This window comes from Mustela nigripes, chromosome 13 (genome assembly GCF_022355385.1).
Source record: "Mustela nigripes isolate SB6536 chromosome 13, MUSNIG.SB6536, whole genome shotgun sequence".
Lineage (NCBI taxonomy): Eukaryota > Metazoa > Chordata > Mammalia > Carnivora > Mustelidae > Mustela > Mustela nigripes.
The window spans coordinates 61,883,894-61,911,652 of record NC_081569.1 but is presented as its reverse complement, the minus strand read 5'-3'; the positions used below and the strand labels follow the sequence as shown (position 1 = coordinate 61,911,652).

At 45.1% G+C, this 27,759-nt stretch overlaps 2 protein-coding genes and 1 pseudogene across 5 annotated transcripts in view; 1 reads left to right on the top strand and 2 right to left on the bottom strand.

The window, feature by feature from the left end:
- The window catches only part of CCNDBP1 (cyclin D1 binding protein 1), a 35,440-nt gene that overhangs the window by 3,070 nt on the left and 4,611 nt on the right, over positions 1–27,759 (bottom strand). The window contains exons 5-12 of one of the 4 annotated variants that reach the window (XM_059372652.1): positions 27,058–27,154; positions 26,817–26,890; positions 25,960–26,036; positions 25,370–25,650; positions 23,579–23,639; positions 21,982–22,028; positions 21,618–21,728; positions 6,637–6,697 (exon numbers count right to left, since the gene is read on the bottom strand). In XM_059372652.1, coding sequence (XP_059228635.1) covers positions 6,652–6,697; positions 21,618–21,728; positions 21,982–22,028; positions 23,579–23,639; positions 25,370–25,650; positions 25,960–26,036; positions 26,817–26,890; positions 27,058–27,154 — 794 coding nt within the window. In that variant the 3' untranslated portion in view covers positions 6,637–6,651. Of the gene's footprint in view, positions 1–6,636; positions 6,698–18,064; positions 19,236–21,250; positions 21,729–21,981; positions 22,029–23,578; positions 23,640–25,369; positions 25,651–25,959; positions 26,037–26,816; positions 26,891–27,057; positions 27,155–27,759 lie in introns of those variants that run through there. The other 3 variants (XM_059372650.1, XM_059372651.1, XM_059372653.1) reach the window with 3 other exon arrangements.
- Positions 382–20,183, top strand: EPB42 (erythrocyte membrane protein band 4.2). The gene is made up of 13 exons (XM_059372649.1): positions 382–553; positions 1,709–1,894; positions 2,703–2,936; positions 5,918–6,036; positions 7,434–7,538; positions 8,419–8,596; positions 8,991–9,129; positions 9,415–9,518; positions 10,244–10,486; positions 13,223–13,519; positions 16,466–16,632; positions 17,728–17,861; positions 19,876–20,183. The coding sequence occupies exons 1-13, from the start codon at positions 544–546 to the stop codon at positions 20,036–20,038; spliced, it is 2,079 nt and encodes a 692-aa protein (XP_059228632.1). The 5' UTR covers positions 382–543; the 3' UTR covers positions 20,039–20,183.
- On the bottom strand, positions 6,312–6,598 carry LOC132029178 (cytochrome c oxidase subunit 7C, mitochondrial-like; annotated as a pseudogene).

The following is a 27,759-nucleotide window of genomic DNA, read 5'->3' as shown; positions in this document are numbered from 1 at the left end:
ACCTCTTTATCTGTTTAACACAGATGAATCCCAGACACACAGGTCTCTCTATTACCAAAATAGCCACAAACAAGTAGCAACTTAAAGCCCATGAAGTGTTTAGGGCCTGAAATTTGGAGTTGGATATGGGCCTCCTATTTATGGAGTCATCTCTTCCAGAGTCTTCCAGCATTGTCCAGGTAAGATCTCTGAGGGTCTCTTGAGACCATTGAAGTAACAGGCTTAGAAGTGTCCTCTCAGCTTCTAGCTGGCAGATCTTCCCCCATTCCACCCTTCACCCCAGCCTGGCATAAGAGATAAAATGAAAAAGGGCAACTCCCAGCAGCTGGCCCAACAGATACCAGTGGGGAGAGAGAAAGAAAAAAAGAAATATGTGTGGGAGCTCACAGGAGGAGTGGGAGGACACTCCACTGTTGTTCTTAAACCAATGAGAGTACCTCCATCATTTTCTCTCAGGACAGATTCAGAAAGGCAGCAGCACGGAGCAACAGTTCAAGCAACAGGCATTTTCTGTGGTCAAGTGGAAAAGAGCAGCCTATAGCCATGGGACAGGGTGAGCCAAGCCACTTCTCCATGAGGCTTACTTAACTCTCAGTAGCTCCTCCATCATAACGTGTTTTCATTAAGAGAAGTAGGATGGTGGTGGAGGTTATGGTGGTGTGACTGGTGGAGGTGGTGTTAGGTGCTGCTGGTGGTGGATGTGATGGTGGGTGGGGCTGTGTTAGGAGTGGTAGTGGGTGCTGTGGTGGTGGTAGCATCGGTATGGCTAGGTGTGGTAATACGGTTGGTTGTTGGTGGTAAATCGGTGGCCATAGTTGTGAAGACGATGATGACAGTTAACATGGATTTATGGCATTACAACATGATTATTCTCACTGGATTGTGATACACACAGGAGATAACCCTGGCAAAGCATGAGGGCATTATAGCCTCAAAGCTAAGTTGGAAAGAAGGGGAGGTAAGAGTCAGGGAATCCAAATTCAAGGGACAGAGGCCAACAACAAGCAAGATAATAGATAGAACCAGAGGACACAGAAAGCTCAGGAGCCTTTGCACAAGTCTGTTGTATATTTGCAAGACTTATTATAAAATGAGAACTGCTTGAAAGGCTGTCATAATACTCTCAGGTCCCCTCCTTGGAAAGTTTTTCGGGGGCTACAGGAGGCTGTGGGTTTGGTGAGCCTTTAGGTGAAAGAGCCAAGTATGATCTCGGGTGAGTTGGTTCTAACTCTCTGGGCCTCACTCTTGTCTATAAAACAAGAGAATCAGCTCAGCAATTTCAAAACAAGCTTTAAAAATTATCTGACAGTGTTTGAAGAAGACAGGAGTAGGGGTAAGCAAAATTCTAGGTTTTATCCATTGTTTTGGATAGGGACCAGAAAAGAAGGTCAACAATGAGAGCAAGCATTGCTCTTATTAATAATATAGTAAAAGTCTCATTGAATGGGACTTCCTACATGTCTGACACTGTGCTAAGTGTATTAATACATTAATTCATTTCATTTCTCCAACTCTGCAGAGAAGGATGATTATTCTAAGGAAGAGGAAACTGAGGTTCAGGGGGTTAAGTTACTTGCTTTAGGTGGCACAGCTAGTATGTAAGTTGACCTGAGGATCTGAACCTCAGTTTAACTCTGACTCCAGGGTCTCTGCTTTTACTAGATTTGTCACATTTACCTCATTTCCGTGACTTCCCTTTCCACCACAGCTCTGGGGATCAAAAACTGTGACTTCCAGGCAGCAAAAAACAATGAGGAGCACCACACCAAGGCCATCAGCTCCCGGCATCTCATTGTGAGGAGAGGACAGCCCTTCACCATCATCCTGCACTTCCAGGCTCCAGTCTATGCATTTACGTCCAACCTGAAGAAGGTAGCCCTCATTGCACAAACTGGTGAGTGGGGCAGGCCTGGGACTGGAGAGCTTCTTGCTCTAGGACTCCCTCAGGGAACAAAGGGGAAAATGGCCCCCACTGTACCTGAGACTCAAGAAGTCCTGTCCACCTGGGAAGGCTGTGGTGAGGATGAGATAACATGTCTAAAAAATAGTGTGTATTGGGGTGCCTGGGTGGCTCAGTTGGCTAAGTGGCCAACTCTTGCTTTTGGCTCAGGTCATGATCTCAGGCCCTGGGATTGAGGCCCTTGTGTGGCCCTGCACTTGATGGGAAGTCTGCTTGAGGACTCTCTCTCCTCCCTCTTCCCTCCCCCTGCTCTCTCTCTAAAATAGGTAAATAAATCTTTTTAAAAATTCTGTTTATTATGATTCAGAAGTTGCTGAGCATCATTATCACTAAGGGGTTCCTTTTGGTTACAAATATATCAGTTTTGTAGAAAGCCTGAATGGATCTAATCTAGGCTTATGGTAACACTTAATCACTACTATTTATTGAATTTGTACTGCATGTCAGATATTGGGCCAAGGACTTTACAGTATCACATTAAGACTTCACATCCGCCCTACGAAGAAGGCATACCACTATGCCCACTTTATACACTATGGATTTTTTTCTAGATGTAAGTCGATGAGCACAGAGAACCTGTGCTCTCCCCGCACCCTTTACTGCCTCCCATTACTGGATGGGCTGCTTCCATTCTCATTGAAAACCAGTTATTCGCCTGTTCCAACTTTGTGATACTTGACTTTATTACTCTGAGTTGTGACCAAAAGGTTCAAATGACCAACTCATCTCTGTGTGACTGCAGGAGAGCATCCTTCCAAGGCCAACAAGACCCAAGCCATATTCCCAATTTCCCATCTGGGGGACCAGAAGTGGTGGAATGCGGCAGTGGAAGACAGAGATGACCAGTCCTGGGCCATCTCTGTGACCGCACCCGCAGACGCCATCATTGGCCATTACTCGCTCCTGCTGCAGGTCTTGGGCAAGAAGCAACTCCACCTAGGCCAGTTCACACTGCTCTTTAACCCTTGGGCTCGAGGTGAGTTTGGACCTGAACCAGCCTGGGCTGCACAGGGACTCCAGGCCTCACAGCTGGGGCACAGCTCTGGAAAAAAGTGACTGTCCCAGGCCCCAGTGGGCAGCTCCCCCTCAGGACAACACCAGCATTCAGTTATTGTGGTACCTGCTCCTTGGCTGAATGGCCTCTCAGACACGGGACCTGTGTCAGTGTCACCCTTGGCACAAGCAGCCTGGGGCCTCCCACTGAAAGCAAAGGCTTATCTCACCACCAAACCCTGGTGCCAGGTCGGGGCTCTTTGGTCACACGAGCTGAGACTCACTGAGATGATCCTGGCAGAGCTGCTCTTTATTGTGATAGCACAGGGGCCGAGAACTGGAAAGTGGTTCTGGAATGGATGCAACCTGAGGAATGGGCTTCTTTGTTTCTCCCCTGGGTTCCCATAGTCTGCGTTCAGGGTGAATCCAGGTTTTACAGGACCTGAGGTCTATTTGTATAATTTAAGGAAAAGAACACAAAAGTTTGAATTGCTGAGGCCTAAAGTGGTCTGTGCAAGTGAAGGGCCCAAAGCTTCAGCTTCATCAGCTCTAAAATAAATCTGCCCTGTTTGGTTGTCTTGCTTCTCTCCACTTGTATGTTCTCTTACTACTGGCTGCTGGGTCCTCTCCACATTGTTCTAAATATTCGCTAGAGTGGCAAATGAAACAGCTAGGGGCCTATAACTCAGTGGACTAAGGGTGGGCTTTCCTGAGGTCAGGTGACCTCCTGCAGCCCCACCAGTGGCCACCTTTTGGCAAAGCCCAGCCTTGGCTCTTAGGGCTATTTCATCTAAAAAAATCATCGGAGGTGGTTGACATGTCCCAAACATGAGGAGGGCATCTCCTCTTCTTTCCCATTCTGAAGGTTGACTTAAATCTGCCACCCCTCACCTTAATCCTCGGGGCTCCCTGAAGTGTTTCTTGGGGGGGATGGGAAACAATTTCAACCAGCTTTCCTGTCCTCACTACCCAGACAACAAGTGCAGAGCCTTTTTCTTTCAGGAGTTTCAATGCCAGCCTGAAGCAGCCCTCATAAGGCAGGGCTGGAGACAAAAGGAAACAGGGAAGCAGACAAAATCTTCCCGGGCTTTTCCAGCCAGTTCCTAACTCCCTTTCTTTGTAGCATCTGAAACCCAGTGGGCTCCCTTTCTCCACTTTTCTTGCACAGGGTGGGGTTCTCCAATCCCCCTCCTTCAGGTAGCCCTGCCTATCCTCAGTTCAGGCTCTTATTTCCTGATCCAAGGGGATGAGCAGGTAGAGCAATAGAGGGGAATGAGTGTCCATTCAGGGGCAGCTGCCCCATGTGGGTAAATGTGGAGTCAGGGCCCCTTCAGCTGCGGGAGGACCCATGGCTCTTGACATACTCCCCTCCAAAGTTGAAGTCCCAGTCAGTGTACCTGCCTCGCTGACTTGAGCCCACAATCAGAGCTAGGCCCTCATGCCAGAGCAAAGACACAGCAAAGACAGCTCTGAAACTGTGCTCAGTTCAGTGGGAACTCTTAGCCTTGACTCCATGCCAGGTTTCTTGCCTCTAGGCTTGGTTTGACCTGCCTGGGGAAGGCCTCTCTACGTGAGTCCCTGTGGAGATGTCTGTGTTGGCAGGGGTGAATGATGGGCTCTGCTCATCTGAGAAGTGATTAAGAGATTTTCAGATTATCCAGGACAAGTCCCATCTTAGCATAGAGATGGAGCCTTCTGCACTCAAAAAGAAATTTTATATCCTATAAGTAAAGTCCTATTCAAAAGCAGAGAACTTTATAAAAGGGGGCCACACTCTGGGGAGGAAAGGGGAGGATGATGCAACCTGCGCTCTGATAAGGTACCTCCCAGAGCCCTGCAGAGCCTGGGGCCCAGGACCTCAGTTTGAAGTGATTTCATAGAAGTACTCAAGATGGAGGGACAGGAGTCAAGGGCTCCTCAGGCACATGGTTCTATGATTTTAGGCCTCAGATTCTTCAGGACTTCCTAATTTTTAATATCCTATCCTTCTGTTGTTTTGCATACCGTACCCTCCTCCCAGCAGATGCCTAGAGGGATAATCTGGAAAGCCTCTTCTCTTATTAGTAGTCCCCAGGAACCAGCCTAAGCACCCTCCTCCCCTACCCCACCCAGCAACACGTGCAGAGAGAGACAGTTGGCAAACAGAGCAGGTCTCCCTGACGCTCCCGGCTTCCTAGTGTATCCTCCTTAAAGCCCACAATCCTCCTCATGAACCCCAGCCTGACCCTTTGAGGAAGGCAGCAGGAGAGGCAGGAGAGATTGTGGGAGTTTCAGACCCACTTGGATGCCCCCAGGGCTTCCACTAGCTTCTACTTCGCCCAGCTCCACAGTTCTCTCTGACCCTGTCTTACCATGTGCTCCTCTTCCTTTCTGCTCACCTCTGTCAACCTATGTTTGATATTTTGGTTTTTTTTTCTGAAACACCATTTAAAAGTTTTTTTTAACATTTTATTTTTAAATAATCTCTATGCCCAACGTGGGGCTCCAACTTGTAACTCCAAGATCAAGAGTTGCATGCTTTACCCACTGGGCCAGCCAAGCACACCTGAAATGCTATTTATTTTTTTTCTTTTTTACTTGAACCTGTGAGATCTAACAGGTCCACTGGGAATTTCCCTGGGCTGTTGCCAAACTCTCTTGGGCCAAAAGCACTCTGGCTGCCCATGTCTTCTGGGAACCAGTAGGCTTTTTAAGCTTGACTTGTTCCCGTCTGTCTGGTTGACCATGTAGGCCACCTTGACTGACTCCTGGGACTCTGACCCCTGTCCCCACTCTGCATCAGAGAAGACTCTGGGTCCCAGTGGGGTCAGTGAGAAAAGGGAATTCCTCCCCAGTCTTCATCACGCCCAGAGCTAAAGGGAAGGCCAGCAGCCAAACCTGGACTGGGCAGGGAGGGCAGAGGCCTAGCTGTGGAGGGCAGGCCTAGCTCCCCACAGGCCCTCATCCCTGCCGGCTTTTCACCAGAGGATGCTGTGTTCCTGAAGAAGGAGTCTCAACGCAGGGAGTACGTGTTGAACCAGAATGGCCTCATCTACCTGGGTACAGCTGAGTGCTTCCACGCAGAGCCCTGGGACTTTGGCCAGGTATGGTGACCTCTGAGGAAGGGCAGTGATTGCCCCATAATCTTCAGTGTTCAGACCAGAGCTGGCAGATCCAAAAGCCTATAGATAATGAGGCCATTTCTTTTGTTGTTGCTGTTGTTCTTCTCCTTCTTCTTCTTCTTTTTAAGAATTCATGCCGTGAGTTTATTTACAAACATATTGAGTATGTTGAACTTGAGTTTGATCCATTTTTCAAAGAGAATGCACATCTCAAAATGCTCTCTTCCATGTCTGTTTAATGGATTAATTTAAACACCTTATTTCTTAAGCAGTTAGTGTCTTACTACAAAATAAGGTGAAGGAAATCCAGCCCCAAGTATATAGTCATCATAACTAGTAAATGCTGCTTGTTTTCTACTGAAAATGGCAAATCCTTCCCTGAGCCCGCCTCACAGTGGCTCCTACAGACCACAGAGGTTGTGAACCTCCAGATGCTGTATCCCAGCACAGCGCTCTTGGAAGTTCTGTGAAAGGTGCAGAGACCCAAGATGGACGAAATGGTGGCGCCACACAGAATCCTCCTTTTCTCACAACCTTGTTTCCTGGTGTGTCAGTGAGGCTTCTTTTGGCCATTTCCGCCATGTGGTGCCTCTTTCCTCAGGGCCACGTCAGACCAGCCTCCACAGCTTCCAGAGCTATCTTCCTAAAGGCCACAGCAGATCAACACTCTGTTAAATCCCCACTGTCTACAGGATAAAAAGTAAATGCCCTGGCTTGACCCCTAAGGCCCTTCAGAGCCAGGCCACTGCTTTCCTTTCCTCAAGAGCCCCTCCATGCAGCAGCTTCTGGCCATCCCCTGAACAAACAGGCTCAATATGACTGGAATACCTTCCCTCCTTTATCACCCCAGAAAATTCCTACCCATCTTTTAAGACCATCAGAATGTTTTCCTCAGCCCCCAAAGATAAGAGTGACTCTTCTCACTATGCCCTCTGCTCTGGGCTGACATCTTTCCTAGAACACTGGCCGTGTTCCTGAGATCCATAGTCTAAGTGCCTACATGACCCTCTCTGCTCCTAAATGTGGATTCCTCAAGAGCAAGAGCTGTCTTGGGTCTCCTCCCCATGTGGGTCAGTCCTAGAAGGAGATGTAGGAGCACACGAAATGGCAAATAACAGAAATGAGCTGATACAACTCTGGTCCTCAATGGCTCCCACCCTGTTGGGAATTCAGACAACAGAAAAGGCAAAGGATGGGACTGCGTGGACTCAGGGACCAGGGGGGATGGTGGAGGGAGGGAAAAGCCAGAACTCCCACAGGAGACAAGAAGGCAAGGCTGGAAGGAATGGAACCTGAGTCTGGAAGAAGTCTGAGGTGATGGTGGGGGGATGAGTATGCAACCTGGAAGTCTTCATCATGGTCCTATGTGCTCCTTGCAGTTTGAGAGCAGTGTCATCAACCTCAGCCTCCGCTTACTGAGTGTGGACAAGCAGGTGGAGGAGTGGGGCAACCCTGAGCATGTGACCTGTATTTTGGGTGCCTTGGTAAGTGAGTTGGGGAGGGAGGGGAGTCCTCTGCTAGAGCTGCCTACATTTATGGCCCTGGAAATCTTCAAATCACAAATGGTACCTTCCTCCTAGGATGTGGGGGCCAGTTCCTAGAGACAGTCTCAGTGAGGAGGGAGGGCAGTAGTATCCACAAGGGAGAGAAAAGCAAAGGGAAGTGTCATCCCTTGGGACACAAGCCAGGAGGACTAAAACTGGCCCGGATTTCCTCAGAGCACTCCTCCTTCCTTTTCCTCCTCCCATCAGCCCAACCTGCAGGCTTAAGTCCATGGGAGGGAGGGGATAGGATCTAACTTGCCCAGTGTTTGCTGTTCAAGTGGTCATTTGTTTTCATTTCTAAATTATTCCTAAGAATATACAGACCATGAAGGTAGTTTGGGGCTTCCTACTATCCCTAAATGTCCCTTCAGAGGAATTGTGATTTCCTCATTTCTGCTCATGCCTCTGGACTCCCCTCTGAAGAGGTGGACGAGGACAAGGTCAACCTGTGAGGAGGAGGAAGCTTGGGATAAGTGGGCCTTGAGGCCCCAAGTGCAAATGCTCTCAAAGGAATCAGGGTCAGGCAAATGAGGGAGTAGTGAAACCAGCCGCCAATGAGAGGCAGCTCTCTGGCTTTTCTTAGGATGTGAACTTTGCTTGCCAATGTGGTCCATGAATCCCTGGCTTCCAGAGGGCTAGAGAGAAAGGAGAATTTCCCAGGCCCCACTCCTAGAAATTATAAGCCAATGGGTAGGGTGAAACCCAGGAGTATCCAGACGATTCTGATACAGGTAGTCTAAGCCCTCCTTACTCCCTGCCCCTCCTCCAGAGGCTGTTCTGTCCTGGGCCCCACATAACATGTGCTCATTTCCATAAACAGCTGCATGCTCTCAAGGAGAAGAGTGTCCTGCCCCCAACAAAGGCCGCCACTGCCCAGGAAGGGGCCTTGCTGAGCAAGCGCCGGGGCAGTGTGCCCATCCTGCGGCAGTGGGTCACAGGCCAAGGACGACCTGTGTACGACAGTCAGGCCTGGGTGTTCGCCGCAGTTGCCTGCACAGGTACAGAGCTGGTTTGCCTGCTGCACTCCTGGGTCACCTTGGCTACTGTACAGCGTGTCCGCCCTGCCTTTTGGGTTTCCCCATGCTTTTGCCCTGAAACTTTCCCTCCTCATGCTCCAGGACAGCAAACCCCAGTGCTCTATTATACATTGTGCAAGCCTTGCCCTGCTGTAGACTCTGCCTGCTGCATACACTTTAAGTGTCTCATCTCTCGGCCTTCAAGTACCCTGTGTGTGTGTGTCAGTCCTACCTGCCAGGTGCCGGTGTCCCTCCTCTTTCCACAGCATCAGGCGGCATTTAAGACCGTGCCTTCCCAGAGGAGACACTGAAAACTCTAGCTATACATACACAGGCCTCTCTGGCACCCCCTGACTCTTTGGTCCCTTCCACACAGTGCTGCGATGCCTGGGAATCCCTGCCCGTGTTATTACCACGTTCACTTCAGCCCAGGGAACTGGCGGACGCTTGTTGGTGGATGAATACTACAATGAGGAGGGCCTTCAGAATGGAGAAGGCCAAGGAGGCAGAATCTGGTGAGAAGCCCAAGCAGGATGAGGTCCCAGACATGGAAGGTTTCCAAACCCACATGGTATAACCTCATGACAACCCCCTCCCACACTCTGAGTGACCTAGCACTGAGAGGAGGCCCTCAAGATTCTTGTAGCCAGGATGCTCCCAGCACCTCCCCTCCACCCCTAGAGTGTTGCAGCCACTTTTACAGACTCCTCCCGTCCCCATGGCAATAATGACTCTGCCATCTCTAGTCCTCTTTAGGACCACTTTCTTCCTCACTTGAATTACTCCTTTGGTGCCTTCAGGATCTTCCAGACTTCCACGGAGTGCTGGATGACCCGGCCTGCTTTGCCCCCAGGTTATGATGGATGGCAGATTCTGTACCCATGTGTTTCCAATGGAGGTGGAGGTAATGGCTGGGGGTAGACCCACTACCATCCTGGGCTGCACAAAGCTGTGCAAGCAAGAAGTCCCTCAAAAACAGGAGCAGCAGGAGGTCCAAAGGGGGTCTGTGTCTTCTAAAACAGGAGAAGTAGAACGAGTGATAGTGGCCAACAGAATGCTCACCTGAAGTCTGAAGCAGGCTCAAGGGAACAAAGGTGTTAACCATCTAGGCCCAAGGCCATGGGGAGACTTGTCCTATCTCAGAGCAATGGGCGAGGGAGCAGAGTCTCAGTGAAGGGTAAAAGGCCTTAAGATAGCTGGTGGATGTGCTGGGTTAGGGGCTTGTGAGAAGAAATCTCCAGGAGCCATACAAGGACTGCTCTTCCTTCCTCAGCAGCAGAACAGTAACAGAGCCTGGCATAAAGGAAGCGCTCAATAAAGGTGACCTGTTCTTATCATATCCGTAGTAGAGCTGGCTAAGGAACTCGGCTTTACTACATTCCTCTGAGGTTCTTCCTGCCCAGTTTCTGAGAGGTCTCCTGCCATAAGCCATGACCAAAAAGTAATGTAACTAAATAATTGTGAATTTCACTACTGCAGTGCCCTTCCAGAAACTCTGCCTTGTGCCCACCTCTGACCTTGATCTCAGGGAAGGGAAAATAGGGTATAGGATAGAGACTGAGGTTATACAGCTCTGACTCAAAGGTCTGGGTACAGTTCCTCTGGCTCACTGAACTTTTTCTCCCTCAGTCCTGGGGTCCTGTGATCTGACCCCTGTCAAAGCAGTCAAGGAGGGGACACTAAGCCTGACCCCTGGAGTATCAGACCTTTTTGCTGCAGTAAATGCATCGTGTGTGGTCTGGAAGTGTCGGGAGGACGGCGCACTGGAGCTGACCAACTCCAACACTAAGTATGTTGGCAACAACATTAGCACCAAGGGTGTGGGCAGCAACCGCTGTGAGGACATCACTCAGAACTACAAGTATCCTGAAGGTACTGGGCAGGGGAGGGCCCCAGGCTTCTCAGCACCTGAAACGCCAACAGAGGGTAAGGGATGGGCCAGGAAGATGCAGGCCAGAGAGACTCACAGTCTTCTCCCCATCATATAAAATAGGATTTTGTAACCCCATTTGATACCATCAGCATTTGGGGGCAGATAACTCTCCATTGTGGGGGGGCTGTGCATCACAGGATGTTCAACAGCATTTTCAGGTTGCATCGACTAGAGGCCAGGACTCCACAATGGGCTGTGACAACCAAAAAGGTCTCCAGGTGTTTCTAAATGTTCCCTGGGAGGGGGGGGGGCAAAATTACCCCCCAGTTGAAAACCACTACTATAAAACAACACACTAATACCAACTCCAGCTGCCAGAAGATGTTCTCCCTCTCTCCTTCTCGCCCTCTCTTCCAGCACCCCAAATCTGTTCCTTTCTCCATAGTGATTAATGGCACCACTGTCACCTATTTATCCAAACAAGAAGGCTTGCACTCTCCTCAACTCTCCCTCCTTCACTGCCCCATATTACTCTCACATCTCTTTCCTCACCTTCTTCCTGACTGCTTAGAGAAAATTCAGGGCCTCAAGAGCTCTTGTCTGCAGCATTGTAACAGCCTCCTAACTGGAACCCCCTGGGTCCAGTCTCTCCATTATCGCTCCCTTTCCAACTCAGTTTCCACGAAAGACACAAAATGATGTTACTCCCCTGCTCTAGAATATTCCATGGCCCCCACTGCCCTTGGAATAAGTCAACTCTTCACTTAGGAAGGTGTGAGTCCCTGCAGACCTGTCCTCAGAGTCAGCATGGCTTGTCCAAAAGTTTGCTCTCCCACCATTCAAGGGGCAAATGCTTAACACCTGAAGAACGGGAATGACCTGGAAGAGACACGCTTTATCTGTGGTGGATCTGCCCAATGCAGACTTTTTTTAAAAACTTATACATATATTTTAAAGATTTTGTTTTATTTATTTGGCAGACAGAGATCACAAGTAGGCAGAGAGGCAGGCAGAGAGAGTGGGGGAAGCAGGCTCCCTGCTGAGCAGAGAACTCGATACAGGGCTCCATCCCAGAACCCTGGGATCATGACCTTAGCCAAAAGCAGAGGCTTTAAACCCACTGAGCCACCCAGGTGCCCCAAGTTTTTTATATTAATTACAGTTGGTTAACATACAGTGTAATATTAGTTTCAGGTGTACCATATGATTCAACACTTTCATACATCACCCAGTGCTCACGATGACAAGTGCAATCCTTAATCCCCATCACCTATTTCACCCATCTCCCCCAACTAGCTTCCTTCTGGTAACCAACAGTTTGTTCTCTATAGTTGAGTCTGTTTCCTGGTTTGCCTCTCTCTCTTTTTCCCCCTTTGCTCATTTGTTTCTTAAATTCCACATATGAGTGAAGTCATATGCTATCTGTCTTTCTGCAACTGAGTTATTTCACTTAGCATAATACACTCTAGCTCCAACCATAGTGTTGCAAATTGCAAGATTTCATTCTTTTTAATGACTGAATAATATTCGTGTGTGTGTGTGTGTGTGTGTGTGATCTTCTTATTCATTCATCAGTTGATGAACACTTGGGCTGCCTCCATAATCTAACTAGTTGTAGAAAATGCTGCTTTAAACATGCATCCCTTTGAATTAGTATTTTTGTATTCTTTGGGTAAGTACCTACCAGTGCAATTGCTGGATTGCAGGGTAGTTCTATTTTTAACTTTTTGAGGAACTTCCGTACTGCTTTCCAGAGGAGCAGAACCCACTTGCATTCCCACCAACAGTGCAAGAAGGCTCCCCTTTCTCCACAACCTCACCAAAACCTGTTGCTTCTTGTGTTGTTTATTTTAGCCATTCTGAAAGGTGTGAGGAGATATCTCACTGTAGTTTTGATTTGCATTCTCTGATGATGAGTGATGTTGAGCATCTTTTTGTGTGTCTGTTGGCCATCTATATGTCTTCTTTGGAGAAATGTCTATGCATGTCTTCTGCCCTTTTTTTAAATTGGATTATTCATTTTGGGGATGATGAGTTTTATAGATTCTTTATTTTGGATAGTACCCTGTACCAGACATGTCATTTGCACATATCTTCTCCCATTCTGTAGGCTGTCTTTTAGTTTTGTTGTTTGTTTCCTTTGCTATGCAGATGATTTTTATTTTGATGTAGTCCAAATAAATTTTTTAAAGATTTTATTTATTTATTTGACAGAGAGCACAAGTAGGCAGAGAGGCAGGCAAAGAGAGAGGAAGGGAAACAGGGTCCCTGCTGAGAAGAAAGCCTGATGCAGGGCTCAATCCCAGGACCCCGAGATCATGACCTGAGCCAAAGGCAAAGGCTTTAACCCACTGAGCCACCCAGGTGCCCCCAATAGTTTATTTTTGCTTTTCTCTTGCCTCAGGAGACATATCTAGAAAGAAGTTGCTATGGCCCATGTCAAAGAAGTTACTACCTGAGTTCTAGGACTGTTTTGTGCTTTCATGTCTCACATTAAGACAGACTTTTTTTTTTTTTTTTTTTTTTTTTTTTTTTATTTTTTTTTTTTCAATTTAAAAACGTTTTTTTTTTTTTTTTTTTTTTTTTTAAGCTAAATGTGGCTTTAGAGAATTACAGAGCTCTTGTGATTTTGGCTTTTGAGTGGCAGTGGGTAAATGAATCTTAATCTTGGACTTTTACTAGAACGGTCTATACCCCCTAGATAAGAGGCCTGCTTTATTTCCTCTATTCTTCAGGATCTCTTCAAGAAAAAGAGGTGCTGGAGAAAGTCCAGGAAGAGAGAATGCGACATGAAAAAGACAGTGGCATCCATCCTCCCAGTCTCAAGACTGCTGAACTTCTACACATATTCTTAGAAGTACCCTGTTCCTTAAACCTGGGAGGGGAAGCCCAGTACTCAGTGAAACTGGTTAACCTCAGTGACCAGGAGAAGGCAGTGCAGCTGACATCTGCCTTGCAGGCAATATACTACAATGGCATCCTTGCTGCTGAGCTCTGGAAGAGGAAGCAGTCCCTTATGCTCGGTCCCAAGGGTAATTCTATGGCCCCCAGATATCCCCAAACTCCAGCTTCCATCCTGACAGGCAGCAGCCTAAGGGCACCCCCTGAAAGTCTGAAGAGGTGGCTTCTAGCCCCTAATGTGCCCCCTGTTTCTCTGCCAGTCAACACATTTATTGAGCTTCACAGAGACCAAAGCCCCCACAATTCCGACTGCAGTCAGATAAGGAAACAGACAATGGTAGCAGTTAAAGAAGTGTTTGATAAGGTCAACAGAGTACAACAGCAGGGGAGCATCTCATCCAGGTTACAGCAGGCTGCTCCCAGGTAAAGCAGACTGCACTGGGTCTGAAAGGATGAGCAGGAAGGACAGTGAGAGCCAAAAAGTAAGTTACGAATATTCAAGGCACATGGAAGAACATGTGCACAGGTTCTTCCTCCCCCCAAAGTCCTCCTTCATTGGTCTGGGATGGGGTCCAGGCATTGGTACTTTTTAAAAGCTCCCCATGTTATCCTAGGGTTGAAAGTCCCTGGACTACAGCAGTTGCTCTCAAACTTTGCTGCCTATCAGAATCACCTGGGGAAGTTTGATGCTCAGCCTGTCTCCCAGATCAATTAAACTGGAAACCCCAGGGTTGGACCCAAACATCAAAAACTGTTTAATTTCACTGAGTGATTCCAATGTGCAGATAAGAGAGGATCAGTGGACTGGAGCTTGTCTACATTATTTCAACAGCCTCCTAACCAGCTCCCCTGCCTCCAATCTCTTCACTGTGTTCCCTTTCTGAGGGGGGCAGAGTCTGGATCATGCAGGGACTTGTATGTCATGCCAAGGAGTTTTAATTTTGTTCTTTGGGCAGTGGGAAGCTGGGGAAAATGTGAACTAGAGGGGCCTATGTGATCAGAAATCCATTTAAAAAAAATAACTTTTGTCTGAGTGGAATGGAAGAAGTCCTATCAGAATGATGACTCTCAGCCTTAGCTACATGTTGAATCACCTGGGGAACTTTAAAAATACTGCTGCCTGGGCCTCAATGCCAGAGTCTAATATAATTGATTTGTTGTGTAGCCTGGGATTGGGACTGTTTTATAATGCTGTATGATTCTAATGTGCATCTAATGCTGACAACACTGGATCAGAGGTTGGAAGGCTTTATAACGGGCAAGGCATGAAGGACAAATTAGACTAGCAGCACTTCCAATGAAGACATATTAAGGAGGTAGGACAGACTGGACTTGTGAATATGTGTGTGGGGGGCAGTGAGAGGGTCGCTTCCTTTCTAGAACAGGAAAAATGGGGGAGAGCACGTATGGGGAGAAGGATGATGAGTTCTGTTTGTGGCATGTTGGGTTTGAATGTCCATGAGACATACAAACAGATGGCCAGTAGATGGCTAGACACCTAAACCTGGTATTCAAAATAAAGGCCTGCATTGGAAACCAGAGGTGGGAATCCCTGCCCAGAGAGGGCTGCCAAGAGTCAGGGCATTGATGAGTTCCTGGGGGTGGAAGAAAAGTTGTGAGAAGAGAAGAGGGTGAAAGGGGAACCCAGGCAGCACCAGCATGTAGGGGGCAGGCAGGGAAAGAACATGGAATAGGGAAACAGAGAAGTCAAAGAGAGGAAGGAGCAACCAGAGGGACAGCAGAGTGGCCATGAGATGTCGAGGCTGAAAACAGACACTGAGGGAGTGGTCTTACTGAGAAGTGATGTCAAAGGTCAGCTTCCTGAAGGCTAAACAGATGAAGAGCTGAGGAAGCAAGACATAGTATGCAGTCCTTCCTGGAAGAACCGACAGAAAATGGAGACAGGCTGAGTGGTGGTCAGCCAGGGACACTGGGTAGAGCGAGGGCGTTTTTTTGTTTACTTAAGATCAGAGAGCAGAATCTGCTTATACACTGAGGAAAATAATCAACAGAGAGGGAAAGACTGAAGCCTCAGGAAAGATGGGTTATAACTGATGGTGCAACCCTTAGGGGACTGAGAGGCAACTAGAATAACTGTAGTTACTTTTGGTAAACACAGTGTTAAGTGTTCCATATGCATCATCTCACTTATCCTTACAACAACCTTCTGAGGCAGCAGCCATTATCTTTTTTTTTTTTTTTTTAAAGATTCTATTTATTTATTCGACAGAGAGAGAGATCACAAGTAGGCAGAGAGTCAAGCAGAGAGAGAAGGGGAGCAGGCTCCCCGCTGAGCAGAGAGCCTGATGCAGGGCTCGATCCCAGGACACTGAGACCATGACCTGAGCCAAAGGCAGTGGCCTAATCCACTGGGCCACCCAGGCGCCCCGGCAGCAGTCATTATTATCCCCACTTTACAGATGAGGAGATCAAGACACATAGAGGTTATATAATTTGCTCAAAAGTAACACAGCAGGCAGTGGAGGGGTCAGAATGGGGCAGAAACTTACAGAGTGGAGGGTCTGACTTGGGGAGGGAGGACATCTCATCTTCCTGGAGGTGGTAGCAGGAAGCAGGGGTAGATGACTATGTCTACAGGTTGGGACTGGGAACATGAGCTTGAGAAGATTCCTAGACAATGAGGGATGGCTTCATTTTCTCTCCAAAAGGGAAAGAGAAGCAGCAGAGAATAAGAAGGAACTAAGTAAGCATATATTCAGCAATGACTGTGTGGCAGAGTCTGAGATAAGCACTCAGTATCTCAATTTAACACAAGCCACCCACCAGGTAGGCATTTTTATTAGAAAAGGAATCTGAGGCCAGAGAGCTTAACTTGTTCTAGTCTGCAGGGGCCTTCACCAGTCGCGCTGAGGTGGTCTGGCAAGAGTGTTGGAGGAGGCAGTGATGGCGGTAGGTGGTGGGATCTTGACGGAGTTCAGTTTGAAATTGCTGTGAGAAATGAGGCATCTTTCTGACTTCAATAATATACTGACTCCTTTGCACTATGTGTAATATTGCCTGTTGCCAGGGCACACACACTCATGATTTGCACTGACTCCGCCTGTCTTATGTTTCAGCTAACATAATCACCAGCAACCTGTCTTTCTCCCATTTTGAGCAAAGCCCACCAGAGAACAGCTTCCTCAGACTCACTGTCATGGCCACGGCAATGCACTCTGAGTCCAGCCTTAGCTGCTTTGCTCAGGAAGACATCGTCATTTGTAGACCACACCTTACCATTGAGGTAGGCACCAGTCCTTCCCCAAGTCACTCTCACTTGCTCCTGTTTCAGAAGGAATCAGAGCCCCTCAAGCTTTAGGGCAAACAACCATGCTCTAGGATTACTAGAAAATGTCAGGTTGAGAGCTCCTTCTCTTGAAAGAGATGGTTAAGGTCTACATCTTCCAGCTTCTTTTTTTTGGTTCCATATAGATTTTAAAAAGCAGGGCCTCCCCAGTTGCTGCCTCCATTCTTGAATAATACTAGCCTATATTTATTTAGCACTTTATACATATGCCAATGTATTTTCACCTTCTTTAATAGAAAAACCCTGTGAAGTGGAACCATTCCCATTATTCAGATGAGGAAACAATCCTGGAGATTATCATACCATGATAATGAAAATGGGATGTTTCAGAGGCTTATGGCTCTTGATCTAGTCCTCTTTCCACATGTTTACCCTGACCAAAATGAATGCGATCTGGTCCCAGCCTTCAATGAGTGTGTATTATGGTTAAGTAAAGGAGGCACAATGTTAGGTCTTTTATGTAAGTGCTTCAATAGAGGTATGAAGTCACTGTGGCATAAGTTAAGTAAGGGGATTAATTTCAGCTGGTGGGTTTGAGGAAGACTTACTAGGAGGAGGCATTTATGCCAGGTCTTGAAAAATAGGTAAGCTTTAGTGTGGAAGCTGAGGAAGGCCACTGCAGGCCAAAGACTGAGTATAGAGGACCCAGTAAAGGGGAGTCTGAGGGGGTTGCTGGGATGTCATTTAGTCAAGGGAAGAACAGATAAGGCTGGAGAAGGGGGTTGGGGTCAGACCATGAAGGGTTCTGAATGCCTACCAACACTGAATTCTGAAGACAATGGGAACCCCTCCAAGGTTTCTAAGTGGAGGAGAGAAACTACCAGAGATGGCCACAGATGAATCAAGGCAAGGGTAAGTATCAATTCAGGAAGACCAGATAGAAAAGTAAAGAAGTCAGGTGTGGAGTTTGGGTATGGATGGCAGAGACAAGAGAGTAACTGAGGAGAGTACAGGGAGGATGCCTAGGAGGGGAAGCAGTAAGTGCAGCCCTGTGCTCATGGCATCCACTCCAGGTTTTGCCTCTTCCCACAGATGCCAGAGACAGCAGAGCAATATCAACTTCTTAAGGCTTCAGTCCAGCTCCATAACTTCCTAGATGCTCCCTTGAAGGACTGTGTGATCTCCCTCTTTGGAAGGGGCCTCATTCACAGAGAGAGGAGGTATAGGTAAGAGACCACAAGCTTCTCGGGACACCTGGGTGGCTCAGTTGGTTAAACATCTGCCTTCAGCTCAGGTCAGGATCCTGGGATCCTGGGATCGAGTGCTGCATCTGGGCTCCCTGCTCAATGGGGAGCCTGCTTCTCCTTCTCCCCCTGGCCCCACCCACCCTCACTTGTGCTCTCTCAAATAAATAAAATATTTTAAAAGAGAGAGAGAGAGACTGCTGCTAGCTTCTCATCTCACTGAAACAACTCTACTTTTTAGAAAGGCATGGATCCAAGATTAATGACTGTCTTTTTGCTGTGTTCATAGAGATAGAAAAAAAATACCTTCTAAGGGCACCTGGGTGGCTCAGTGGGTTAAAGCCTCTGTCTTCAGCTCGGGTCAGGATCCCGGGGTCCTGGGATCGAGTCCCGCATCGGGCTCTCTGCTCAGCATGGGGCCTGCTTCCTCCTCTCTCTCTCTGCCTGCCTCTCTGCCTACCTGTGATCTCTATCAAAAAATAAATAAAATATTAAAAAAAAAATACCCTCTAGAAGCAGAACTGAAAGATTAGGGCCTCCCTCCTCCTGGAAGACAGGAGTGAGGAAGTGCCCAATGGGCATCCACCTGACCCCAATTGCTGCCCTGGTCATGCAGGAAGAGGTTTGGTATTGCTGGTAATTGCAGGCAAGGAGTTAGGCCTGAGTATAAGAAAATATCCCAGAGAGCTCAGGCTGCCTCTTGGTGTGGCCAAAGAGCTGTATTCTACTAATGACAACTAATGAGCTGTTTTGGAGATTCATCCACATGTGTTAAGCCCACTGCTCTGGCAACGTAAGGCTTCATTTGGTACATCTGTACTTTCTACCATGCCACTCTACAGTGATGGGCACCCAGAGAGCCTCCAGCTCTCAAACATCACAAATACTATTGCAATAAACAGCCTCACATGTCTTCTTATAAACTAGCTTGAAACTCTGGTCGGGGAGGAAAGAATGTACATCACAGGATCTGGTTTGACCGGGTACTGTCAGACTTGTCTGCACAATGACTGCAGAAGTCCACACCCCCTCCAGCAGTACAGGAGTTTCTATATTTTTACCATTTCTCCACTTTTCTTCACTCTTGGCCATACTCAGCTTCCTTTTCTCCAAACAGAAGTAAGGTAATATCTCATTATTGTTCTGATTTGCAACTCTTCATATGTTTATTAGCCTTTTTGGTTTCCTCCTCTGTAAAATATTTGTTTTTAACTTTGCCCACATTCCTTTTGGTGTTCCTGCCTTTCCTCCTTGTTGATCTGTAGGAGTTCCCTGTATGAGTCCTTTGTTGGTTTCAGATGTTGCAAGTATCTTCCTTCATTATTTCTTCTCTCACTGTGTCTGCCACATCCTTTGCTGAAAACACAGTATACAGTTTAGAGTTCACCGTGCCTACTCCTGAAATCCCTGGTAGTTTTCTGGCTATTGAGCCAATGCCTCAGCCTTATGAAACTCAATGAATCACTACTGCCAGTAGATTGAGAGAGGAGAGATTGTCAACATTTAACTATACTTTCATGGTATTCCAGATTAATCAGGGGGAAAGCTCCTCAAAGGAAATCTGTGCTACTCTCTTAGTCACTATGAGAAGGTTGATGATAGGATGCCAAACACCATCTGTTAACAGACTGACATCTTCTGTATATGTCCACTGTACCCTCACAGCACTTAGCAATGTGAGGGATCCAAAACCACAGCCGTCCCAAACATACCCTGGTACTACTACCAAGAGTGGGACCAGTCACAGGCGATAAAAGAAATAACAGATGCAGCTTGGAAGCCCTTAAATTAGGGTGTTTCTCTTCTTAACCCTGCAACTGTTTGCCATAGGGAGGCTTCTGTCTTCTATCTCCTTAAAACTTCCCCTGTTTCAACAGCAAGGTACTTAAATGTTTATTTCTTCACAGTTCACATCTTCAAGCAGGGAAGGATCAGAGTCACTGGGACTAGCAAAGCAATGGGACAGAACTACCACCTGCCTTTTCCTTTTTTTCAGATTAGCTTCTGTGTGGCCTGGAAACATCTTGTACACTGAATTCCAGTTCACACCGACACAGGTGGGGCTCCAGAGGCTCACTGTGGAAATGGACTGCGATATGTTCCAGAACGTAACCAACTACAGAAACATCACTGTGGAAGCCCCTGAACTTCCCGCTTAAACTTCCATTAAGTATCCCTTAATTAAAGTCTGATATTGATAACATGAACTCGGCCCACTAGAGAAATATGAAAACTATTAAGTATATAGAAAACAGGCCCTAGGAGAGAAAAATAAAAGAACTGTACTCCTTTTGTACAAAGTTATCATTTTTGTTTGTTATTTACATTATTTTGTTGCTTTCACACTCTCTCAGTTTAATTTCAGTTCCTTCTCTTTATGACTCTTTTGAGAAGTATAGAATGGCGCTTGATAAAAGTAAATTAAAACTCATTTGACGTAAAGAATTTCAACTCAAGTACACACAAACTTCTCAAAAGAATGACTGTTGTAGCTGATTAGAACTAAAAAGACCATGGGGACACATCAAAAGGGCAAATGGGATAAGTTACACCCATGCAAGGAACAAGACTGGCATCAGACATTGTGGAGACCTGCAGACCAAGTCAGGTCACCAGAATGCACATCATACAGGTTTACCCTGCTTTCTGATATGCGATCTTCTAGACCACCGCAAAAAATACAATTAAATCATGATGGCCAAACAAAAAGGCCCTTAAAACCATATAAACTCTCTTATACATTTACACATTTTTGATGTATAAACATTTTATATTTACATTTAGAACGACATGTAATGTAGGAAAGAACAAGCATGTGTTAAGAAAAACAAACCTGTTCAATAAATTGGGCAACCTAACAAAATGAGCTCAATACTATGAAATAATTTTGGAGGCATGGATGGAATAACTTAGATGGAATAACTAATTTAGAAGGACTTAATGATAAGAATGATGATATTATGAAACCACTGAAGCACTTAAAGGAGCTTTGAAGTCATCTTCTCTAAATAAAGTCAGATGTTGGATGCCTGGGTGGCTCAGTCGGCTAAGCACCTGCCTTCAGCTCAGGTCACAATCCCAGGGTCCTAAGATCGAGCCCCGTTTTGGACTTCCTGCTCAGTGGGGAGCCTGCTTCTCCCTCTGCCCAACCGTTCTGCTCATGCTCTCTGTCTCTCTCTCTCTACCATTCGCTCTCTCTCAAAATAAATAAAAATCTTAAAAAATAAAAATAACGTCAGGCATTTTTGTTCTAAATACAGTTCTGATCAGAATCAGATCTTTAGACCTATAAATCCAAATGAAACCAATGTGCTAGTCTCAACCCACTGCATTTCTGGTAGAAAGAAACTTTGGAAGGTTACTTACTGAACTACTGGCAGGTCACCATTTTATTAAGATTATCAACATGTTTAACAATGAAACAACATACTTTATTGCAAATAGGGAATAAGGCAGCTTCTACACAAATCTCTGAAAGGTGATTCAGGAACAAAAACTCATGCAATTACCTTTTGAATCTAGCACAGAAAAATATATCATACTCATATAGTTATAATAACTGCCAGTCTGGCATAACCAACCAACAATCTTTGGTAACAATGTCTCTTGACAAGCATGGACAGGAACTCCCTTTTGATCAGGAGAGCATTCTAGCCTCATTTTAAAAGCAGATATCAGAGGCTACCTGTGATAGTAAGGAAAGGAGAGAGGAGAGTACAAAGGAGCCTAAAAACTCACAATTCAAGTTCACTCTGAGTGAGTTCCTTGATTCTGTTCATGCATTGATCAACAGCATTAATGAGTAAAGGGATCCAACTATCTTCTGGCTGTGGGGTCACATGACTTGCTCTGCAAATGGAATGGGGAAAAAGAGAAGTTAAATTTATACTGGGAAGGGAAAAACCTACTCTCAACAAGGAGCACAAAAACTAGTAAGATAAGGCAAATTTCTTTGTAGAAACTCAGCTGCCCCACAACTGAAGTGGAAAGAAAACACCACACCCACCTTTTTCCACTTCTTGAAATGGGGCTTTGGGAATTGAGAATGACTGGATGGGTTCATTCTCAAAAAAGCTATTTGATGAGAAGTCCTCATACTCACTTAGTAATTTCAAGTGCCTTCTTTAAGACAGATACAAGTTTCGCAGACTAGAAAAGAAACAAAGAAGTTACTCACCCTGAGCGCCACATAAAAAGGGAAGGAGACCTAAGATATACTAAAGGACTCAAGTAATAAACTATTAAAAAAAAAAAAAAAAGGGCAGAAAAAAATCCAAACAAACAAAAAACCTTGAAGGAAACTGCAAAAACAAAAATTCTGATTAGATTAGGGTGGCAGGATTATATGATTCTTCTCTATTTACAAAATCTTATTAATATTGTTGCTATAACATTCCTATAAGTTTTAAAAATTTTTTAATACTTTTAAATTTTAAAAAACTAGAAAAAGTTAGAATTTAACCTGAATTTAGCCCAACTACAGTTCTAAATATATAGTAGAAACAGGTAGAGTTCCTTTTAAAAGAAAGAATATGTACATAATTTTAAGCACACCAGTAACAAGATAACATGAGAACATATGTATTCCACCAATCTATGGTACACATTTTAAAATTTTTATTTGGGGTAACTGACAAGGCATATTACTAAAGATGCTTATTTCTTAGGAAGTCAATTTTTTAAAAAAGTGAATGGGAAAAAAAGTTAACGCCCATTCTACTTTAAGGTGTTCACATACTGTGAAGATATATTTGATGAATTTCCACCATCTAATTTATCAAATATTTCAGGACTGATAGTTCTGAATGTAAGATATAAGCCATTTGGCAGTCTTACTTCTCCTTCCAATAACTATAGAGATAATCTGAGTCTCTAAAAATGAGACAAGAGAATTCTTTCTAGCATAAGACCCAGGACTTGGGGAGGGTATGTGCTTTGGTGAGTGCTGTGAAGTGTGTAAACCTGATGATTCACAGACCTGTACCCCTGGGGATCAAAATATATGTTTATAAAAAATAAAAAAATTAGGGCGCCTGGGTGGCTCAGTGGGTTAAGCCGCTGCCTTCGGCTTGGGTCATGATCTCGGAGTCCTGGGATCGAGTCCCACATCGGGCTCTCTGCTCAGCAGGGAGCCTGCTTCCCTCTCTCTCTCTCTGCCTGCCTCTCCATCTACTTGTGATTTCTCTCTGTCAAATAAATAAATAAAATCTTTTAAAAAAAAATAAAAAAATTAAAAAATTAAAAGTAAAAAAAAAAATACAAAAAATACACAAAAAACATATTTTTATAAAGACCTTGACCCTCTGTAGTTAAATCATCCAGTGTGTTTATATTAGAACAGAGTATGTTTCTGGACACAGATTTTTGCCTACACCAGAAATCAGAAACTTAATGATTTTAGGTTAACAGGATCCTAAAGTAGTATGGTAATTCAGACTTTCTTTTCAAAATAGCATTTTCTAAGGTCTTTGGATTCTTCTAAGTGATTACCCAAATGGTTATAGAAGAGAGTACTACCAGAACTCAGGGCTTCAGTAAAGATTTATCAAGCAGAAATACATGTAAGAACTATGACACTATTGTTGTATTTGCATCTAACTGACAAATAAATATATTTCCTATAGTTTAAAGGAAATACTAGTAGATAGTAAAATCCTACCAGTTAGGTCAGTAGCTTTTCCCTCAAAGCTGGTACTTACATTGATTCGCACAGTCAAGTGGCACATGGGTGGATATATGCTCAGAGCCAAATCATCCACACTAAGGGCAGAAAGCAAAAATATAACCATTAACAACAAAAGGAACAAAGCTCAACTGGGTGGTTTCCACTACACAGTTAGGGATGTGACCAGTGAGAACCTAACTGTCCATAAATGCCTATCAATTCCTTAAATTGGGTAACCAGAATCAATTCAACTGGTATTTACTAAACACATACATAGCCCATTTCATTAGAAATGGGGGGGGGGGGAACTCCCTTGGCCTTTATGATAGGACATGATTAATTCAGTTTAAAATGGAAGGCTCTGAGGTCACCTGGGTGGCTCAGTGGATTAGGTGTCTGACTCTTGGTTTTGGTACAGGTCACATCTCCAAGTCCAAGTCTGGAGATTGAGCCCCACCCCTCTGGGCTCCATGCTCAGTGGGGAGTCTGCTTCCCTTCTCCTTCTCCCTATGCTTCTCCCCCATCCCTTGCTTATTGCTCTCTCTCTCGCTCAAATATTTTTTTAAAATGGGAGGATCTGAAACCATTAATTTAGTAACTGACACAAGTGGAGTTCATCTATGGAACAGCACTCAAGTGGGCACTACTTTAACCAAGTGGTGAAATTTAGTACCACCGGGGTGCCTGGTGGCTCAGTCATTAAGTGTCTGCCGTTGGCTCAGGTCATGATCCCAGGACCCTGGGATCCAGCCCCACATTAGGCTCCCTGCTCAGGGGGAAGCCTGCTTCTCCTTCTTCCACCCCCCCTGCTTGTATTCCCTCTCTCGCTGTCTCTCTCTGTCAAATAAATAAAATCTTTTTTTTTTAATTTATTTTATCAGAGAGAGGGCAAGAGAGCAAGCACAGGCAGACAGAGAGGCAGGCAGAGGCAGAGGGAGAAGCAGGCTCCCTGCCGAGCAAGGAGCCTGATGCGAGATTCGATCCCAGGACGCTGGGATCATGACCTGAGCCAAGGCAGCTGCTTAACCAACTGAGCCACCCAGGCGTCCCAAATAAATAAAATCTTAAAAAAAAAAAAAAGAAAGAAATTTAGTACCACCAAACATTCATGTCCCTCCCCCATATGATGTAATGAGAGGCACAAAATACTCAAATACATGATATCCTTGCCAAAAAAATATTCAACTTGAAAATAATCTATAATCATGACAAAGACAATAATGCGAATCCAAATTTTTGGATATTCTGCAAGACAACTTCCCTTTAAAAAGTCAATGTCAAAAAATACTAAAAAGGACAGGGACTGTTATAGTTGCAAGAGACTACAACCATACAAGACTACTCCAAGAGATGATAACCAAATGCAATGTGACACCATGACAGAACCCTGGATTAAAAAATAAAATTTTTTAAAAAGCAATAAAATACATTTTAGAGACAAATGGGATAATCTGAATATTAAATATTATTCTATTTAATGTTAAATCTCTTGGATGTAATAACAAGAATATCTGTTCTTAGGAGATACATGCTGAAGAATTTAGGGGTGAAATGTCACTGATGTCTGCAACCTATTCTCAAATGGTTCAGGAGAAAAATGGCACATCTAACCATAGGGAAATAAACCAATATTGAAAAAAAACATGTGAGCAACAGGTGAATCTAGCTAAATGAAGGATATATGGGTGTTCACTGCAATACTTTTTTTTAACTTTCCTATAGACTGAATACTTTCAAAATAAAAAACTGGAGGAAAAGCTTGGGGTGACAGCACAAGCTAAGATCACACACTGCTACTCACGTTTCAAGTGGGGATCCTGCTTACCTAGGGCTGATCTCATCAGAAATATCCACAATGTCATCCAGCTGGGCGACCTGATCTTTCTTCCCATTCTCTGCCACTGAGATCCGGATTTTCTTCAGGCAGGCTTTGGATGCTCTCACCAGTGCAAGACATGGGATTATGAGCTCTTGATCCTCCTCTGACCAGTATAAGTCCCGATTGTTTGGAAACCCCAACCTATCATCCTCTTCATCACTATGGCTGTCAGAGTTGTCCTCAGTGTCATTTAAGAGGCCACAGTATGGGTCACATTCTTCCATGGCCTAAGATATGCCAAAAAAAAAAAGAGAGAGAGAGTGAGAGAGAGACTGTTATACTTTCAGCCTCATATCTGAGTTATCCCAAAACATCACCCAGCTACTTCACCAATGGCCACACTTGAATCACTTCATAAACCCTGTTCTCACTCTCCTAGCCCAGCAAAGACAGAGGAGAATGGTATAAATCACACACTTGCATGAGGCAGGAGATAGTCAAAATCCAGGAATGAGGATGGGACTTAAATTGAGTCAATGCTCAGGCCATCTCTTTCCTTACAATTCTCATCCACTATCATGGAGCTGTTCCCTCACCTGTTCCATTTCCTCATGTGCATCCTTCACAAGATCCACACTCTTCGTCAGCATTGAAAGGGCTGCAGCTTTGTTATCTAGGAGTGAAAAATCAGAAGCACTAGAATAAAAGAAGAAGCCTACAATTCTGTCAAGTCTGCAAATGACAACCAATAGTGTTCCCATTTGAGAAGAGTGCCCAGGACAGTCAACAAGAGCAGTGATTTAATGTAAAATTTTTCTAATACCCATCCTCTAGGTACCCAGATAGGAGTTAAAAAGCTTTTCATCATTCACCACAAAAAGAAATAAAATGGTCATGCAAGGGACACCTGGTTGGCTCAACGGGTTAAGTATCTGCCTTTAACTCAGGTCATGATCCCAGGGTCCTGGGATCAAGTCCCACGTTGAGTTCCCTGCCCAGCTGGGAGTCTGTTCCTCCCTCTTCCTCTCCTCCCCGCCCCCCATTTGTGCTCCCTCCCTCTCTTGCTCACACTCTCTCAAATAAATACATAAAATCTTTTTTTAAAAAATGTTCACATGATGTTTCTCATCAAGGTCCTCGTGGATGAACACTACTTTCAACCTGGCTGGCACTACCTCATAAGTGCTTCAGTGTGTCCTGGGCAGGACCAGGAGAACAAACCACATTTGTTCAACAAGATAGGGCCACAGAAAGAGGGCTAAAAAAAGTATGAGAACTAAACAGACTGAGAAAATATATGGATACTTATCTTTTGATGTTGGTGATAAACTATATATATTTTACTAAAATGTAAGTTAAAATACATCCATGCTACAAAACTAGAAACTAGATAGGAGAGTTTCTATCTGCTTTGGCCAACAGAGTCAATGGCCCATTTCCCACTCTGACCCACCTTTTGGTATCCGAGGCACCTGCTGGCATGCAGTCCAGACACTGTTGTAGGAAATAAGGTCACTGCTATCTGGGCTGGAGAAAGGAATCAGTAAGGATATATCAATAACCAAGGTTCCTCTCTCCTAAAAAGCCCTTCCTTCCATTCTCAGCTGTTAGTAACTTTGCTGTTGAATGAGTTTTTCCCCCTCCCTGAAGCAATAAACCCCATTAACTGATAACCCCAACTGTGGTATTACTACCTTTGACCTGGAGTAATGAAAAGCACATCCACAAGTTGAGCCATTCCACCTACGATGTCCAGAGTGGCGTTCCGTACCAGCTTTCTCAGGGTGATTCCTGAAAAAACCCAAAGACTAAGTAGGCTGGTCTTTCCAGAAGTCACCATCTACTTTCTTCAGAGTTTAAGCCCTTCAGAACTTGAAGTAATGTGCACCCATATCCTTTAATTGGAGTGCCAAAACAAAACTCAGGTCTTATGTATCTCCCCATGCCATTTTCTTGCTCCTCCCACCATTCCTGAGTACTGTCCTCCAAAAGAGATTTAGAACAAAATATTTCTAAGACAGCATGTATCCATTCATTAAGGTCCATGGTCTCTTGACAACTGTGGATGAAACAGCTGAAGTTTAAAGCATCTTTCAGCCTCATATCTGAGTTATCACAAAACATCACCCAGTTACTTCACCAATGGCCACACTTGAATCACTTCATAAACCCCTAAACTTAAGATCCATGAGACACATATTCATTTATAATTTTGGCATGATTATAATCAAAGCATTAATCTATAGGCAGAGTTAGAGGTCACTTAACCATAAGGGAGCTCAGAAACAAGATGTGATGTAATATGGGTGGAGATGCTATAGATCCAGCATCTGTAGTGGTTAGAATGGGTTAGAGAGGGAGGAGCCAGTGAGAATTAAAAGTCTTAGAGTCAGGCA

Coding starts and splice junctions, on each gene's coding strand:
- EPB42 (XM_059372649.1), top strand. Junction 8,597..8,990: donor CGCCGCAGTTGCCTGCACAG/GTACAGAGCTGG, acceptor CCTTCCACACAG/TGCTGCGATGCCTGGGAATC. Junction 13,520..16,465: donor CCTTATGCTCGGTCCCAAGG/GTAATTCTATGG, acceptor CTTATGTTTCAG/CTAACATAATCACCAGCAAC.